The sequence below is a fragment of the Bos indicus genome, chromosome 1 (genome assembly GCF_029378745.1).
Source record: "Bos indicus isolate NIAB-ARS_2022 breed Sahiwal x Tharparkar chromosome 1, NIAB-ARS_B.indTharparkar_mat_pri_1.0, whole genome shotgun sequence".
Lineage (NCBI taxonomy): Eukaryota > Metazoa > Chordata > Mammalia > Artiodactyla > Bovidae > Bos > Bos indicus.
Window position 1 is genome coordinate 38222142 of NC_091760.1, and position 19253 is coordinate 38241394.

A 19253-nucleotide genomic window follows, 5' to 3' on the forward strand; every position below is an offset into this window, starting at 1 on the left:
TTAATAAAACACATGAAAATAAAAAGGAAGAATAAACATTCAATTAAGCCAATAAACACGAGAAACAGCCAGACGATCCATTTTATTTTGTTATTCTTGACCTTAAAGTTTCTGAGGACTTTGTCTCCTCAAAAGACCAGCAAAGTTCTGGTTTTGAACCTTAAGTTAAAGAATATTAGGCAACTTCTTGCTACAAAGTATTGTAGCTACTATACTGTTTTGCTTTACTCTTGTAAAGCAAGAGTGTACTTGTGTACTTAGGCTTGTGTACTTAAAACCAGGACGCATGCTGCTGCTGCTGAGTCACTTCAGTCGTGTCCAACTCTGTGTGACCCCATAGACAGCAGCCCACCAGGCTCCCCCGTCCATGGGATTCTCCAGGCAAGAACACTGGAATGGGTTGCCATTTCCTTCTCCAATGCATGAAAGTGAAAAGTGAAAGGGAAGTCGCTCAGTCATGTCTATAATTCAGTATATGAAAATGTAATCAAGATATGTCTTAGGAAATAGCAACACGTCTTAACTGTACATTTGAACTATTTCTCAGAAACATGATGCCCAGTTTACAGTTATCCAGCTGGTAGGGATGCTTCGAGGCATTGCATCTGGCATGAAGTATCTCTCAGACATGGGCTATGTTCACCGAGACCTTGCTGCTCGCAACATCTTGATCAACAGTAATTTGGTGTGTAAGGTTTCTGATTTTGGACTTTCACGGGTTCTAGAAGATGACCCAGAAGCTGCTTACACAACAAGAGTGAGTAACTTGTTTTCTTTTTTTATTCTTTTATATTTAACAACTTGCATTATGTTGACTAACAAATAAATAGAAGTCACATCCCAAAATGCTTTGTCAACTATGTGTGCATGCATACCTGTTCAGTCATTTCAGTAGTGTTAGACTCTTTGCAAACCCATGGACTGTAGCCAGCCAGGCTCCTCTGTCCCTGGGATCCTCCAGGGAAGAATACTGAAGTGGGTTGCCATGCCCTGCTCCAGGGGATCTTCCCGACCCAGGGATGGAACCCACGTCTGCTGCATCTCCTGCATTGCAGGCAAATTCTTTACCACTGAGTCACAGGGGAATCCCTTTGTCAACTGTATCGTCCCCCAAATGAGATTTATCTTTTAAAAATAAAATATTGTTACTTATTCTGGGAAAATAGATGGTCACTGTCCATTATGTGAGTAATGACATTAATTCTGAAATTTCATGTTGGTTTAATGATTTTCCACAAAAAGGCAGAAAGATTCTCATGCATCTAAATCTTATTTACTCATCTTTTCACCGTGGTTGCCTTTATTTATGAAAATAAAAAGTGATAACAAGCTACATGGAAAGCAGTTGGGCAATTACTGTACCAAAATCTTCATTAGCCATGAGAATGAGAGGTTTTTTTTTTAAAAAAGACGGTCAACTTCTGCTGGTTTCTTCTTAATTCTAGAGGTTTATCCCTGATTAAACAAACAAAGGAAAAATTCTCATTCTTTTCATGTGTCATGAATCTCAATAGCAATTAACCTCGAAGGATGTCAGATGGCAACTATATGTCACTCTAAGAAAGAGTTCAATATGCAAGATTGAATTTCATCTACAAGTAAAACTACAGTGATAGAACCACAGAAAGAAGCTGAGAGCCCCAGCTATGTTCCTAGATGTGCTGACTTAGAAGTTAGAACTCTCCTAATGGCTTTCACCCTTGTTTGTAATTCCCATGTTAAGTTATGCTCTTAGTAGATTACCTTTGTTCATGAATCTGTGTTTTTAGAAACTGTGTTCTGCATAAAAATGTTGCTGTTCTTACTTCATTAGATTAAGAACAAGAGAAATGTAAGAAATTTTTATATCTTGCAGCTAGTTGATTGGGTTTAGACCAGTGACTTCTACACAGCTCTGAAAATGTGAAAAAATTACACATTTTGGGGGTGTAAGTATCTTGATAGTGTCTTTTAGTGCTCCTTCTTTGACCAGAAAAATTAATTAGCCAACATGCTGCAGCAAAGCATTTTTGTGACTAAATTATTATTACAGGGGACAACATATGCAGCAGACAATAATATATTTGCTATCCAGAGGACAATGGTTTTTATTTTACTTGCTACTACTCTGCATTCTGGGCATCCCTGACAGCTTAGTGGTAAAGAATCCACTTGCCAATGTAAGAGATGTGGGTTCAATCCCTGGGCCAGGAAGGCCCCCTGGAGAAGGAAATGGCAACCCACTCTAGTGTCCTTGTCTGGGAAATCTCACGGACAGAGATTTAGCCCTGGTGGGCTAAAGACTATGGAGTGGCAAAAGAGTCAGATATGACTTAGCGACTAAACGACAACAATAAACGTGCCTTCTACAGATACCCCTCATAATCTTGTGATATTTTATGAGCTTTTAACATACTGCATGAAAAGTATCATTCTTGCGGGCATTATCTGTGTTACAAAAATCTCCTTATCCAAAACATTTTTCCAGTTCTAATAAAAGCTATTTGTGAATAAAAGCCTTTATGTCAGATGTTCTATTTTCTGGTAATTCATTTAGGTTCTAAACTGTATTCCATATCCCATTTTTAAATGAGAGCACTCTTATTCTCAATACTAGTCTTGATTTCCAGTGTTAGGGAGAAAGAATTTTTCTTACCCTTCAAAGCTTCTTTTGCTACTGCTGCTGCTAACTCACTTCAATCGTGTCCAACTCTGTGCAACCCCATAGATGGCAGCCCACTAGGCTCCTCTGTCCCTGGGATTCTTCAGGCAAGAATACTGGAGTGGGTTGCCATTTCCTTCTCCAATGCATGAAAGTGAAAAGTGAAAGTAAAGTCACTCAGTCGTGCCCTACTCTTCGCAACCCCATGAACTGCAGCCTACCAGGCTCCTCCGTCCATGGGATTTTCCAGGCAAGAGTACTGGAGTGGGGTGCAATTGCAAAGCTTCTTTTAGCTGGTCTAATAATCAAATCAACATGAGATAGATTAACAGGAGAATAACAAATTTAATTTCATATGCATGGGAATCCCACATATATGAGAGAGTCAAAGACAGAAAGGTAAAATGAGGTATATATGCCTCCTTGATCCAAGGAGAGCCTGGAACTTCAAAAAAAGAACAGTAATTCACAAAGTTAAGAAGACTAGATCCTGGGCAACTAGATGTTTGCTCTACCATACATATGGGCCATGCAGATAAAATTTATCTCTGCTAACAAATCTTGTTCAAAGAAAGGACTCTCCCCCTGATATAAATTCTTTTGGGTAGCTAAGGGGCTTCCCTGGTGGCTCAACTGATAAAGAATCCACCTGCAATGTGGGAGACCTGGGTTCGATCCCTGAGTTGGGAAGATCCACTGGAGAAGGGAAGGGTTACCCACTCCAGTATTCTGGCCTGGAGAATTCCATGGACTGTATAGTCCATGGGGTCACAGAGTCAGATACAACTGAGTGACTTTCACTCACTCACTCAGGTGAGAGACAGAAGATTCTTTTGAACTGGGAAGGTCTTATTGCCTTTGGCTTAAAAACATTCACATTCCAAAGCGAAATATTTTGGGGTAGTTGGTTCTGAAATCTTGCACCAGAATACTCCAGGAAACAATTTCTCTCGTAGAAACTTGAAAGATTCATTCAAATCTAAATCATCTGCTCTCTGCAGACTATATCTTGTCAACTTTCAGAGCTTTATTTCTACTGATTGTTACTTTTTCAGAACCAAGGGGTCCTTAAGATCACTTCTTCAAACTTAGTAAAAGGACAGTGTTGCTGTGTCAAAGTTCCTCCCTAGTATTTGTGAAATAAAAATGCAGCAGGATCTTTGCTTCATGCCCAGACGATTCTTCAAAATCACATCATCCAAATGAGCTCAATTCACTACCAATAAATAGCTACTTAGAGTTCTTCAGTGTTCATCCTTGTATTTTCTTGAACTCCTCAAAAATATCTGTGGTGGTTCTGACTTCCCTCTGAGAAGCTGTAATTTGCGTCTGCATTTCTGGAATCATTTAGACATCTTTGATTTAATTTCCCATAATAAACCTTGTTCAGTAAAATAATTTTATAATTTATGTAAAATATGAAGTATGATTATAAAGTAATAGGACTGCTATATTGTTTTTTAAACAAATACACTGAAGCAAGTAAATGAGTGTTGTCATACTAAGCTGTCTTTTTAGGAGTGGGTACTTACTGCAGGAAGACTGCTATTGCCCAAAATGTTTGAGGATTTTCTCCTTTGAAATTATCTTTATAACTAGAGTGTAAATTGTACTATTACTCAAAATTCTTTAAGCATATAGTATTTTGGGAAGCAGACTTGACTAAGATAAAATCTGTGGTTTCAGTAAGCTAATAGTTAATAAATAAGGAAAATAGTACTCTGTTGTAAAGTCTACTTTTTTCCTAACCAAAAATAGTGTTATTCAGCTTAGACGTCTGCCATATTTATTAGATTTAGCATGCTATGATTATGGTTATTTCAGAAAAACAAGTTCACCGTTTAAAATAGTGTGCCGAGGCATTCTTTTTGGATAAACACATTCTTGTTAATCTTTTTTACCAGTCACGTTACTTTAGTCACACTTAACACATTTCAGGAATTAGCATTCAGTGCCTCAGTGCAGTAAACCTTTCGACTGCTTCTCTGAAAATTATTGCCCTTAGGTAGAGATTGTAATTGCACTAAGAAATCTTTGAGACATTAGATTTTTTTAGACATCTCATTTTTAAAACATCTATGTGGTTGACAGAGCAGAAGAGAAATAGAAATTATATCCACTAATTCTATATTTAAAGATTCTTAAACTGAGGCTTCCCCAGTGGCTCAGTGGTAAAGAATATGCCTGTCAATGCAGGAGATGCAGGAGATGCAAGTTCGATCCCTAGGTCAGGAAGAACCCCTAGAGAAGGAAATGGCAACCCGCTCCAGTATTCTTGCCTGATCCCATGGACAGAGGAGCCTGAAAGGCTACAGTCCATGCGGTTGCAAAGAGCCAGACACAACTCAGCACACACACACACACACACAAACTGGAGGGAATATCTGAGAAATTGAGAAAACCCTTAGTTTCACAACTTAAAAAAATGTATCAGAGATTTAATTTTGCTGCTTTTGATACTGCCTTAAGTATATCCTGAGTTTTCCTTCCTTGTATCCTCAATAGTATGCCTAAAGGAAAGGGTCAGCTGAGATAATAATATACACTTTTATGTGTGTTTATCTTTTCCAAAAGAATATTGGGTAGGAAATTGGACTTTTTTTTTTAATACACACTTCTAGTTATTTCTCATTATTTCTCACTACTGACTTATGCAGGAATTCCAAACACAGACACTTTTTATCTTACAATATTATTGTGCATCCTGTAACCTTTAAAAAATTTGACTGTACATTCATGAGATATGAGAATGAGAAAGATATAAAGTTTTAATATTACAGTGAAAATAGTTCAGTCTTGCAGACCCCCTGAAATTCTTTTGAGGACAACCAGAAATACTTGGATAACACTTTGAGAACCACTGTTATAGATACTTTATGAGGAAAATAACACCTTAAAAAGTAAGTAAATATTTCAGCGGTTGTTAAATGATATAACATCTAACTTATGTTATAGTATTATATGCTATAGCATATTTTGAAGAAAGGTCTTGAAGCTTATCTATGGTTGCATACCTAAGGTCACAAACTATCTTAAAAGACCTCGATTTTACTTGGAATGAATAGAATTAGAGTATTTAGCTCTACAAATTTAAAACATCAAAATTTTTGTTATTGAGAAAAACAAATGAAAAATGAATTGCCTCTCTTTAGTTACACATTGTGTAACTTTTCAGAGTATAATTATGCATTTTCCTACTTTTTGCACTGAACTAATAGTTGCTCTTTTTTATAATATCAGAAGTGGGGTGTTATTGGTGAGACTGTTTTTGAATGAATAATTTTTAATCTTTTTCATATGAAATTTCACTTTAAATATTATACATGTATTATATATGTGTGCATTTTAAATGGACACATATTTTTATGTTGAATTGATGGGATACAAAATTCCAAGATAATAGTCTTCAATTTGCTGTTGTAAGCAGGATTAAGTTAGGGAAAATATAGACTTTTATCTAATTTATATACTGTGACATGTAAAGTCAATCCAGTTCTTAAGTCCCCAAATTCATTTTAGTGGTATAATTACCACATAAACTGACTTGGGAAATGTGAGAAAACCAACTGATGTGTTCTTGGTTATATCCTTCATTAATTAGTTTTTTTTCTTTTTATTTATGTTATAGACATGGATACTGAATAATTACCAAGTGGATTATTATATTGAATGAAAAGTTTTGTCTTGTATCACAGTGCCCATGGCAAATTAACACCTATTTGATTTTTAGAAGATAAAACCAAATGAAAACTTATCTCAGGCATTACATGTTAAGGAATCTTATTTTATGTAATAATTTATTCCATATTTTTTCTCTGTGATTCTGCCAAGTTAATGCCAGAAATATTCTACTACCACTTTGTCTTATGTAATTTTATTTGCAAAACAAGAAAGAAAAAGTGGCTAAAATGAATGATTAAAAGCTAAGTGGTTGAATACTCCAGTTCAGGATAACCCTATTTGAATATAATATCCAATATTATAAATATAAATGCTAGAAAACATGAGCCTTAGTTCTGTAGAATTCTCAAGGACTAAAAACTTTTGTACAATAAAAAAGATAATTATATTATATTGATAAGTAATGTAAGTCATGTGTAATTTATATATGAATGAAAAAATAAGTAAATATCTAATAAGTGTCCTTCATATAGTAATGTAGCTCAAATAATGTACTACTTCATATAGTAATGTAGCTCAAATAATGTAGATATTTTTTACTCTCTTAAGATCAGTACATAGCTTATGTTTTATGTAGCTTCACAAAGTAAATGCTATATACTCAAAAATCAGAAAACTCTGGAAGGTTTCATAACCTCAGTTAATGTTACATCAAAGTTGAATGAAAGAACTGACACTTTCTAGCCACCCATTTCAGACAGATGGGTAGCAACCATTTCCACATGTGAAAATAATCCATCCAGATTTATGTGAAGAAAAATCACAACTATGATTTTGGAGTGGCACACAGGAGTGAGGAGGTTCTATGTAAATATATTACACATAGTCTCTATCAGGAACTGTTTTCTCTACAATGCATCATGCATTCAACAATTATTTGAGTGTAACATACTAGGCACTGTTCTAAGACCTGAGGATCCAAAGTTGAAAGCAAAGCCCTGACTTCATTATCTTACATTCTAGTGTGGAATTTCACTTAATAAACAAACAGGTAAAGATTTAGCAAAGCATCTTGCTAGAGGAATGTGGACAGTGTGTTGAGCTGCTGCTTTAGACAGGATGATCAGAGATAGTTTCTCTGATAAAATGACATTAGGACAGAAAACTGATGAGAGTAAAGGAGAAAAAGATGTAAATATTGAGGTTACTAGGTGAGATTCATTTTGCCCTAACTACTTTTCAGTTTAATGAAATAACTTTAATAATTTCTCTAATTTCAACAGGCTCACTTTGGAAGACAAATTAAGTAATCAGATTAATGATATAACTCAGACTAAAAACAAGTGAATAATGATTGAGCCAGTCTGTAGTGTGGTGAGCTCTGGAAGCTTAGTAAAAATCAGTTTCTAAAACTTTTCCAGTTGATTTGTGAATATCCCCTATTTTCAGATTTGTGATGGCACGTTGCCTGAAGCTTTTCCCATAGATGCTGAAGCCAGTGACCAGCCCCAGCTACTTTGGATAGGGAGGAATAGCAGTTGTGTTTGTCCCAAGCCAGTCCTGTCACTTGATTCGTGGAATGGCTAATAATCAGACTCATTCCTGTCCTATGGCTCTTTTCCAATCATAGTTGTATATGCCATGGTTCAAGTCCACTCCCATTATTTTTTCCGTTTCCTTTGCTAGCCATTACTCTGGAACTGCCCCCATATTTCAAGAGATCTTTACCAAACATAGATGTACAAGGGTACCATTGTCTTGATGTCTAGTCAGAATTGTCTCAGTAGATAGAGATTCTCAAACTATCTTTAATTTTTTAGTTATCAATATTAATAAAATCAAGGAAGCAAGCTTGCTAAAGTTATGTACTTTTTTCATTGATTTCTAATAGAATGAATTTAATACTTCTGTTTCATTATTTTTATTGTAAATATGCAGTATTCCTAGTATATTGAATAGTCTTTCTGATTTGTTTACCTATTAATATGGCTTTTTTTGAAAATTGTGTTCCAAGTGCTAAAAATTCACTTTCAAATGAATTTCCATAACCTTTAATAAAGTAGGAATTCAATATATATAAAACACAAAGTTTAACATTTAAAATCTCTTTGAACATTGAAAATACCTGTATCCATATGAGGATGTATATTTAGTTTTATCCCCCAATTTTTTATTGCTTGTTGAACATATACATCAGCTAACCTAATTTTATATTGTATTATGTGAGTCTGAAAGTAACAGAAAAGTTATTTGTTTGTACTTTATTTCCTGGATAGTCATAGAGTTACTTGTTAACAGAGTGCAAGGTAGAATACTTTTAAGAAATTCTTAAGCATCTCACATAATATTGAAAAAATTTAAAAGTTCAAAGTATTGACTTTTCCTACCTGAGAGATCATCTGTCTCTGATCTCTGGTGGCAATCAACATCTGCTGGAACAATTCTCTCAATGGCTTTTAGATTTGAACTACGGGGAATTCAAACAGATGCTTCCCCTGAGAGTCTTCTTGGATTGCCCTTCACCTTGTTGTCTGCTGTTGTCTGCAGTGAATGAAGTTTACTTCCTGACAATAGATAGATCCTAAATTCTTCAGTCAAATGATTTATCTCTGTAGTTCCAATTCTAACCTGAGAAGCCAGTATTTGCCTCCAGGTTAAACACTCAATTACTCCGAGTTTACTAAGATAAACTCTGCGAAGTCCTTTGTCACTCTAGGTATGACCTGATAGAGCTCATAGGCAAGCATATGAAATATGGATCAGCCAAGCATTTCCTAAACCTGTAAGGAGAGATTTGTGTGTGTAATTAGAGAAAAATTGGGGCTGACATAAGACTCTAGGCTTCCGTGTCCAAAGATTTCAGCAATTACATTCCTTTTCTTTAGAAATAAAGACTTGAAGCCCCCTAGCCCACAGTGAATGAGCTAACTTCAGTTAAGCATCTGAAAAATTCAGGGCTTTTAGCCAAATGTCTCATTTAAACTGTCTAAATTCATTAAACTTAGAGAACCAAATTGCAGATCTTCAAAGAACAGGTTTACTGCACGAATCCTATTCTAACTGCTGTTTCTGGACAAAATGAACAAGGTTTTGGACTACTTTAATTCTATATTAGAGTTCAGCAATTATATAATGCCTCTGCCCAGATCATCCTTCGTATCTTTACCTGTATCATTTTATTCTTCTTTTACTTTTCTGTAAACACTCAATGAAAGCAAATCCAGATATTACAGCCAATAGGTATGAAATTTAGTCCAAAATTAAGATCATCTTTAAGAGTCCAAATTAATTAATTTTAAAAATGTCACCATCCTTAGATGGAAATTTGAAAGTTGAAAAGCAAGAGTCTATAAGTTAGCATAGCTCCTAGAGATAGAACTTTAAATATAGAGGCAAGTTTTATGTTTTCCATGAACCTTTGTTTAGGAATAATGAGATATCTGCAAGGAGAGGCTAAGACACTTGGCAAAAATTAGATAATATGGTTAAAGCTAAGCCTAGAAATGACAATTCCTAATTCCTACTAAACTTAAGAATCCAAATGGAACAAGTGACCGTAAGCCCCCCTGCAGGCCCAGTTACTAACTGTCATAGATGAGACACCAGCACTGGCAGGAACTGGCTCTGGGTTTGGTATTGTAAATATGGGGAACAAGCGTTAACTTCTAATTCTGTTGAATTTGGACTGGAGGTTCCTCTGCAATTGATGTTTTATACACAGTCCATATGCTATGCATCTGGGCTTGCTCCAGGCAATTGGAGACTTTTCTCAAATACAGAAATATCTGGGGAGCTTACATGTGGGTAGAAAGACCACCTTAAGTAAATGTTTCATTTTATGATCTGTTAAAATATTGTGGGAAAGTTCATCCTTATAAATTACTTTTATAGAAACTATCTGGCACTTTACTTTTCGGAAAGCCTAGTAGCATTTTACCAACCAAAACCTAAATTGCCAACTGATTTCAAAGTTTTAGTTCATTAATAACAGTTGCATTAGAAAGTTTTACTGTGTCAGGAAGGCAGTGTGCCAAATGATGACATCATTTGCCTCATCAAATCCAAATTTGGGGATAGCTCATTGAAGGATGTGTTTGGTAAGCATTTAAAAATGTAAAATGTCCCCTTCATGTGTAAACTGAAAAGGCAATTTCTTAATGTGAAAAGAAGAAAAAAATATGTCAATGTGAGCTTAAATTTGTTGAAGTGGGAGGGGTTAAGGAAGAGGAATTGTGGTCCAATCAGAAGCAGAAATATAAATAAATTCTGCAATGCATTACTTATAGGAAATTTTGTGAGTCAGACTCTTGTATGTTAAATTGATTTTATTTTGATAGTCTCAGATCTACAGATGCTCAGCTTGAAGGCAGAGAATGTTATCATGAAGTGTGACTAAATTAAAATTTATGGGCCGCAACTTCTTTAACCCTTTTTCAGAACCAAATTGAACCCTCAAGGACTTTTATCCAATGTCTTACTATGCCAATGGCATTTATGTTTTGGAGAAGGCAATGGCACCCCACTCCAGTACTCTTGCCTGGAAAATCCCATGGACGGAGGGGCCTGGTGGGCTACAGTCCATGGGGTCGCTAGGAGTTGGACACGACTGAGTGACTTCACTTTCACTTTTCACTTTCATGCATTGGAGAAGGAAACGGCAACCCACTCCAGCGTTCTTGCCTGGAGAATCCCAGGGACGGGGCAGTCCGGTGGGCTGCCGTCTATGGGGTCGTACAGAGAGGACATGACTGAAGCGACTTAGCAGCAGCAGCAGCAGCCACGGATAGTGTTTGTTTTTGTAGGAAAAATTTATTTATTACCAAAATTTTTCATTATTGAGGCCTCCTTTTAACAAGAAATTGATGCTTAATATGTTTTCCTAGCAATAGAACGTTAGCTTCTTTAAAAAAAAAAAAATTAAAGAATGGAAACAAGACAGAAAAAAGAAAATAGAAAAATCTCAAGGATGCTATTGTATTTACCAAGATCCACATATCACAAGATTAACTTTGATGAATTTGGCCCTTTTCTGGACTAGAACAGGAGTAAAAATATCTGTGAAGTGTGTGCTAATGGTTAAAAAAAAAGAAAAAAAGAAAGGATATCACTTGGTCTACATAAAATCCAGTTAAATCCTGGATCTCATTTGAATCATTTTGCCTTGTTGATCGGATTTGTCACAAATAATCTAAAACAATAGTATTCAAATAAAGATGATTTTGCTCCCCAGGGGATATTTGATATTTCTAAAGACATTTGGTTTTCACAATTGGAAGGATACTGATGTAATCTAGTTAGTAGAGGTCAAGGATGCTAGTAAACATACTACAATACACAGGACAGCCCCTACAGCAAAGAATTAATCTGGTCTAGAATGTCAAAATTGCTACTATATATAGACTTTGATCTAAAGTTACCCAACAGGTGTAAAGAATGTGTAAAGAATGAAAGTTGGGATCAAATATCTCTCTCAGATACTTTATAACTCCTCCTGTCCACACTAGACTGCAAGTTACAGGGGATAATGTGGAATACACTGCCATTTGTGAAAAACTATGCAACAGACTAGCCATCTGCCATCAGGTCTCCTATAATGTTGCACTTTGATATATCACACATAACTTAACAAATCGTACATCTTTTTATTTTTGTTAAATTTTATTCTCTGTTGCTTTTGATCTAACTGTTGAAAGTCAAAATTTTTTCTTCCACTCAAAGCTTTAAATATTAAACATGACCGTTTTACTTTTGATGTTTTGATTTCCATTTTAAAATGTCATGGGTATAAACTCATAAATAATCATTCACCTACAGGTAAATATGTTGCATATTTTTAGTCAGCATTTGAATCTATCTTTTGCATAATTATTTTCATGTTTTAAGATTTTACTTAGCCTCATTCACAAAGGAATGAAGTAATAATCATGTGCATAGATTAAACATGCTTATTAAATTATTGGTGATATTTTTAGGATAGAAAATTCCTACAACATTAATATTGAGACTGTTGATCTAGGATGTATAGTTTATAGAGTCAAATGAAAATCTTTATAACATTCTGAAAACTCTAAAATACTTAGTCCATACAACATCCTGTGAGACAATATTGCAGGAAGGGCGGCCCCTTCCATGACTGGAGAGTAGGCTCTTGTCTAACATTCAGAAATGAATTGGCCAAGGAGACATACGTGTTGACAAAGCAAGAGACTTTACTGGGAAGGGACACCCAGGTGGGGAGTGGGAAGGTGAGGGAACCTGTGAGGACTGCTCTGCCATATAGCTTGCAGACTCAGGTTTTATGGTGATGGGGTTAGCTTCTGAGTTGTGTCTGGCCAATTATTCTGCCACAGGATCCTTCCTGGTGGCACACTCAACCAAGATGGATTTGAGTGAGGAGGATTCTTCGAATTTGATAAGGCACATGAAACTTTTGACCTTCCCCAAATTCTTTTAGTTGGTGGTTGCTTGTTAGTTCTATGTTGCTTACCAGGACCTTAGTCATAAAATAGCTCTGGCAAATGGTTACTGTGGTGCCTGGCCAGGGTGAGCAATTTGTCTGTGTTTCCCCTAACAATAGTTTAATAATTTTATAGATACTGTGAAAAATTGATGCTCAGCAATTCTTATATATACTATCATCATGAGACTAACAGCATTATTAAACTATAGATGAGGGAAAGAAGAGTACATCCAAAAACTGTATAATTTTTTAAACTATTATTATGTTATATATTTTCTCACTTTTAATATTTGCATATGTTCTGAAAAAAATGAATTTTGTGTATTATTTTCTTAAAAGGAACTGCTTATTTTTTTAATTCTTAAAATTATCATAGACCTCCAGTAAAATCTGCTACTCTAAATTCATAAAATAATTAATCCTAATGTGAGAGCTAAAAAGTCAGACTCTTGTTTTAAGCTGTGGCGATGCAGAGAGGAAGGAAGGAAGGCAGTGACTCCTCTGGACATCCCGGTCTAGTCAGGGTAATTAAGTAGTAGAATGATCACAGTAAATGGAGTCAACATCTTAGCCTAGATGGTTCTAAAATGTTCCACCAATAAGTTCACATTTGAATAGGCTATTCAAACAAGAAGCCTTCGAGTTCTAAAAAAAACAGGCAGAGCAAACGATTCCCAAGAAAAAACAATAGCATGTATTTAAGAAGAAGGGAATTTAGTGCAAGTCAATGAGCATTTATTGAGTGCCTGTTTTACACATTTGCAAGATAATATCTAAAATAGTTGCTCTCAGCAGTGAGCACAGATTCATATGCCGTATGCTTATTATCTTTAGCTTTATAACCTGTTCAACTTTTCATAGGCTTATGATTTCAAATGATAGTTTGGTCACAATTTATTTATGGCAATATATGGGACAAGAGGCCTTCCCTGGTGCCTCAGATGGTAAAGAATCTGCCTGCAATGAGGGAGACCTGGGTTCTATCCCTGGGTCAGAAAGATTCCCTGGAGAAGGGAATGGCTAACCACTCCAGGATTCTTGCCTAGAGAATCCACGGACAGAGGAGCCTGGCAGGCTGTTGTACATGGGGTTGCAAAGAATTGGACATGACTGAGCGACAAACACACTTTCATAGGATAAAAGCTACTGCTGCTGCTGCTAAGTCACTTCAGTCGTGTCCGACTCTGTGTGACCCCATAGATGGCAGCCCACCAGGCTCCCCTGTCCCTGGGATTCTCCAGGCAAGAACACTGGAGTGGGTTGCCATTTCCATCTCCAATGCATGAAAGTGAAAAATGAAAGTAAAGTCACTCAGCCATGTCTGACTCTTAGCAACCCCATGGACTGCGGCCCACCAGGCTCCTCCATCCATGGGATTTTCCAGGCAAGAGTACTGGAGTGGGGTGCCATTGCCTTCTCCGTTAAAAGCTACTATTCAAATTTATTTTACTAATCTTGACTATAAAGTATTTGAAACTACAATGTTCAATTTAAAGAGTTTTAAATTGAATAATAATAACAGGACACTCATCCTTCCACAAACTCTACAATATTATGAGCTCAGAATTGCTCCTGTAGTTTGATTTCTAATTAAGTGTATACTATGAATATGTTGGCTTATTTTTCTCTCATTTGAAGACAGAGTGCCAAGTTGTTTACTGATCACGGAAAAAGTAAAAAATTTATAAAACTCTTCTTACTCTGTTGTATTTTTAGCAAAAATAAAAACAAATGATAAATTTTAATACTTTGTATTAATAGTTGGCAATAAGCTTTCCTTTATATATTCATTTATCAAATTCTTTGCACAAATTGTAAAAGTGTGCTATTTGAAGGGAATTGGAATGGAAGAAAGGGCAAAACAATTATTGAGCCTATTAAAGATTAGACACTTTATTTGTTCCTTTATGTATATTATAAATCTATTGCCAATGACAAAAAATCCCTGAATGCTAATCAATAATCCTTAATCATCTTCATTCTCTTCTTCATCCAGTGATGTCTGCCTAGGGTCAAGATGAGCATCTTGAATGTATGGTTATCACTTCATTTTCAGGGCAAAACCAATCAGTCTAAAACACCTTGTTTATGGTTGTCATCAATCTATTGGTTTGGATTTTTTTTCTTTATGTCTGTATTTTTATTTCAAGAGATCTTGATAAGGTAATACATATCTGTGCCTTATGTTTTCTTAATAGATACAAAGTTTTCAACATGGAAAGCTTTCTTTTTTTAGTGCAATTTTTGTGCTACTAGTAAATTGTTTTGGGCAAAGGAAAGGAAATGGCAAAGTGTCTGTAGCAAAGATAAGACATGCAGCTGAGATTTTTAAATATTATCTTTTCTTTGCCCCATGAATACAATTTGTTTGACTTCTGTTAATTCTCAGAGTTCTTTAAAAGAGAAAGAATGTATGCCCTTTAATTCCACTTGGCATCTTGAATAGATTCAGTTAAATGTCACATGTGTAGTTCTGTTTTTATCAAAATGATTGGATGGTATTTGAAATCTTGAATCCTTAAAAACCAAACTTGGTCTTGGAAGGTGCAAGTAAGTTAAGTTCTTTTTTTAAACGTTATTATTATTATTAGCATTGAATGTATTGGCAGAGAAAGGGCAATATTAGACCAGAAAAAAAAACCCTCCAAATTTAAATATAAAAAAGGATCTTTTACATTTTCGTTGAAAAGAATACAAACTATAAAAATGAGAATGAATAAATGAGTATAAGTGAGATGGAAAATAAAGGGGCAACTTCCAAGAAAATAAGCCCTGTTTTTAAAAACTTTTTATTTTGTATTGGAGTGTAGCCAATTAGCAAACAATTTTGTGATAGTTTCAGGTGAACAGCGGAGGGACTTCATAGTGTTTTCTATTTTGCTTTCTGGTTCTGGATCATCTTTACTCCAACAGCACGCTGAGCTCTATAGTGTTTCTCACGAACTCCCAAAGCTCTCATAGTCCAGCCCCCATCTCTCCAACTTGATTTTACTGCACTGGTATAAATCATGGACAACCCTGAGGTTGGAATCATCTCAAGAAGGCTGTGCTCAGTCCTCCTTTTTGCGCTCACTTCTCTCCAGTTGCATGCATCCTTCAAAACCCCGTGTAATCCTGACCTCCTTCAAAGACCTCCTGACAGTACTCTTTCTGAACAGATATCGAAGAAAAGTGTCAAGCAGTTTACTGAGCTAGTTCCAATCGCACATGCCGCTCTCCTCTCAAGGATAGCACTTGCTCAATGTTGCTGTGATTAAAGCTGATTCGACCTTTTGCCATCCTCTCCTATTACATGTCTCCACATTTTCTGTAGTATTACCACACTGGAAACTGTTTTTTCCAGAACATATATTTTCCTCCTCTGTGCGTTGATTTATGCCATTTCTCTAAAAGTATGGTAGTATTAAGCTAATGTTTCTTGAGGCTTTACTGTATGCCAGGAACTATGCTAGAGATTTTACTGAAATTTGTCATTTAGCCTCACAATGATGCTATGAACTGTTAGTTTCCAAAATAACAGATGAGGAAATTCAAGCATAATGAGATTTAATAACTTACCTCCCAAGTCACCAATTCATTTCTCCAAAGCAATATATTGTCACCCTCAAGCATTACTTAAGAAACAGTGAAGTCCTATGAGGTAAACATCAATAGAACACACTTTGATGAATATAGTATAATATTTTGATAATATGAATTCTTTGGAAAATCTATCCCTTTTTCCTGGTTATATAAAATTTGGTGCAATTTACAAGGCTCAATTCCTATGTGACCGCCTCAGTTTCTCTAGTAAGAAACTTGGCTCCACGTTCTGCATCACAGCCACTCCACTACTGTCTTCTTTCCTCAATGCAGGCAGGATCTGATTTCTAAAAAGCTCCCAAATCACCTGCAGATCCTGCCTACACTCTGGAACTACTGAACCAGAATTTCCGTTTTAATCAGCATGAGCCCAAGACAACTCTATTGTAAAGTTTCAGATGTGAAGCACTAGATACTTAATTCTCCCTGCATTTAGTTATTCACAACAACTAATTATCATTACTATTTTCTTGATATTTCCCAAACAGAAGGACCAGTGTATTATTTATGCTTGTCTCACCCAGAGTGACTACCATAATACTTCCCATATGGTTACTACTCAGCACATCTTTATTAAATGTATTTATTAAACTGAGAGCAAATTCCATGGGAGTTATACATTTATATCTCCCATAACTCATAGAAGCAATATCTGCTCTAGACTGTAAATTCTCAAGTTGTAATCATTATATCTTTCTAGCTCATATGGTGCTTGCCTTGTACATGGAGGGTACTTCAGTGGCTAATGGTAGAATGAGGCACTGAGTAAATTAATTAAGATGATTGATGAATATATTAAAGTGTTTTTAGATGTATAATTTCATTTGCAATGTATTTAATTAACAAATACCTACAAGAAACTGTATGTCAAGAAGTGGTATAAATTCTTTACAAATCAACATTAGCACTAAGTTTGTTTGTTCATGCATAAATCTATTAAATCAATAAAAGTTGATTTGAGATACCTCAATTAATAGACCTGGATTCCATCCCTGGGTTGGGAAGATCCCCTGGAGGAGGGCGTGGCAACCCACTCCAATATTCTTGCCTAGAGAACCTCCATGGACAGAGGAGCCACACGGGCTACAGTCCATGGTGTTGCAAAGAGTCGGACATGACTGAGCAACTAAGCACACACATCCACCTCAATAGATTCTAATATATGATATATCCTATCTACTTTCTTATCCTATTTACTGTTACAGAGGACTGATAAACGTGCCATAACTGATCAAAAATGTCAGCATTTTAGCAATTTTCAAATGTTTTTCCCTTGCCACTCTCTCGTTGGTATTAGAATATATGAACATAGAGATATATCAGAAGAAACCCACAGTCCCTTTCATAAAAGAAATGCCCCGACAAATTCAGTCAGATTTCAGATGATAATGTATATAGTATGTTTTAGTCATTGATCGTGTATGTATATATGATTTTACATTCCAAGGGAGGGAAGATCCCAATCCGGTGGACATCACCAGAAGCCATAGCCTACCGCAAATTCACATCAGCCAGCGATGTATGGAGTTACGGGATTGTTCTCTGGGAGGTGATGTCCTATGGAGAGAGACCATACTGGGAGATGTCCAATCAGGATGTAAGTATTTGTAGTCTATGAGTTATGGGTTCAGATTAAGAGATCAAGCTGTGCAAGGAAGTGGAGCATAATGAAACCAGGTGGCTCCCAGTTTGTGACATTGAAACAGAATACTTAGAAGAAACGAAATTGTTTCCAAATCTTATAAAGATATTAATTGAGTTGCTCTGACAGCTTCACATTTTTCCCTAAAGCAAGGGTTTAGAAGTGAGACAAAAGGAAAACATTTGTAATAAAATGTAATGAAATAAGTGCCTGACAAAATGGCCAATAGATATCAAGAAATGTTTGAATTATTTTTGCTACAAAATTGTCTCAGTGTAACATTAGTAAGATACACTCTGCCATCCTTTGTAGATTCAATTAATGCATCTGTGCCAACATTTTGTTTACTTAAATATAGCATTTCCCAAAGTCAGACAAAACAACCAATCTCTAACATGTTGTTTCTTATAATGTATTAAACTTGCACATGAAGTTAGTTATACAAATTGAAGTCTCGATATAGAGAAAGCAATCATTAACTTTCTATTACAACTGTGATATGATTTTTCAAAAGGATTTTTGTTTTTATAAGCATGCTTTGCTAATGCTTAGTGCAAGGATGCTATTGGCATATGGATTCAGCACACAGAGAGTTTTCTTTATGCTTAGCCAGAAACTGAGCATGATCTCAAAGACACATAAGAAGGAAAGCTGAGATGCTTTTAGTCATTTCCTACTCACCACATATAAAATTGCTTTTAATGTATTTGGATATAAAAACCTTTCTGAACTTCTTCAAACAAGCCACGTTTTATAATGACACTGGGAAAATTAGACTCACTTTTCCACATCTCTATTTTCCAAATTCTTTCTGTATCAGAGGATCTCAAAATGTGCTTTCTGGACCAGCAGCTTGAGCAAGGTCTGGAAATTTGTAGGGATGCAAATTCTCAGGACTTTCCCCAGAGTTATTGAATCAAAGATTAGCTATTTGTGTATTAATAAGTTCTCCAGATGATTCTGATACAGAGTAATGTTTGTAAATCATGACTTTACATGATTTAAAAATGCTGATTAACTAAGAGTCACTTAATTGTTCAACCTATGGGCTTTTAACAAAGGAACTGACTACGATTTGAGAGGTACCAGTTGAACTGTGATATAACTAAAAATCTGTGGTATTTTTTCTGCATTCATCCATTTATATAGAGTTTTCACAGAAATATGTGTTACCACATAAGAGTTTCTTTATAGTTTTCTAAATTCCCGATATCATAGAACATTTCTTTTGATTTTAATCCAGAAAGTTACTGTACAAACTCTTCTTTCCTAAATCCACTTTCTCTGTCTCAATCTTATTTATATAA

General features: G+C 35.6%; 1 protein-coding gene across 2 annotated transcripts in view; it reads left to right on the forward strand.

The window, feature by feature from the left end:
- EPHA3 (EPH receptor A3) overlaps nt 1–19253 on the forward strand; it is a 405754-nt gene that overhangs the window by 361885 nt on the left and 24616 nt on the right. For both annotated transcript variants that reach the window (XM_019965680.2, XM_019965731.2), the window contains exons 13-14: nt 548–757; nt 17752–17901. In XM_019965680.2, the coding sequence (XP_019821239.1) occupies nt 548–757; nt 17752–17901 (360 nt within the window). The remainder of the gene's footprint in view (nt 1–547; nt 758–17751; nt 17902–19253) is intronic.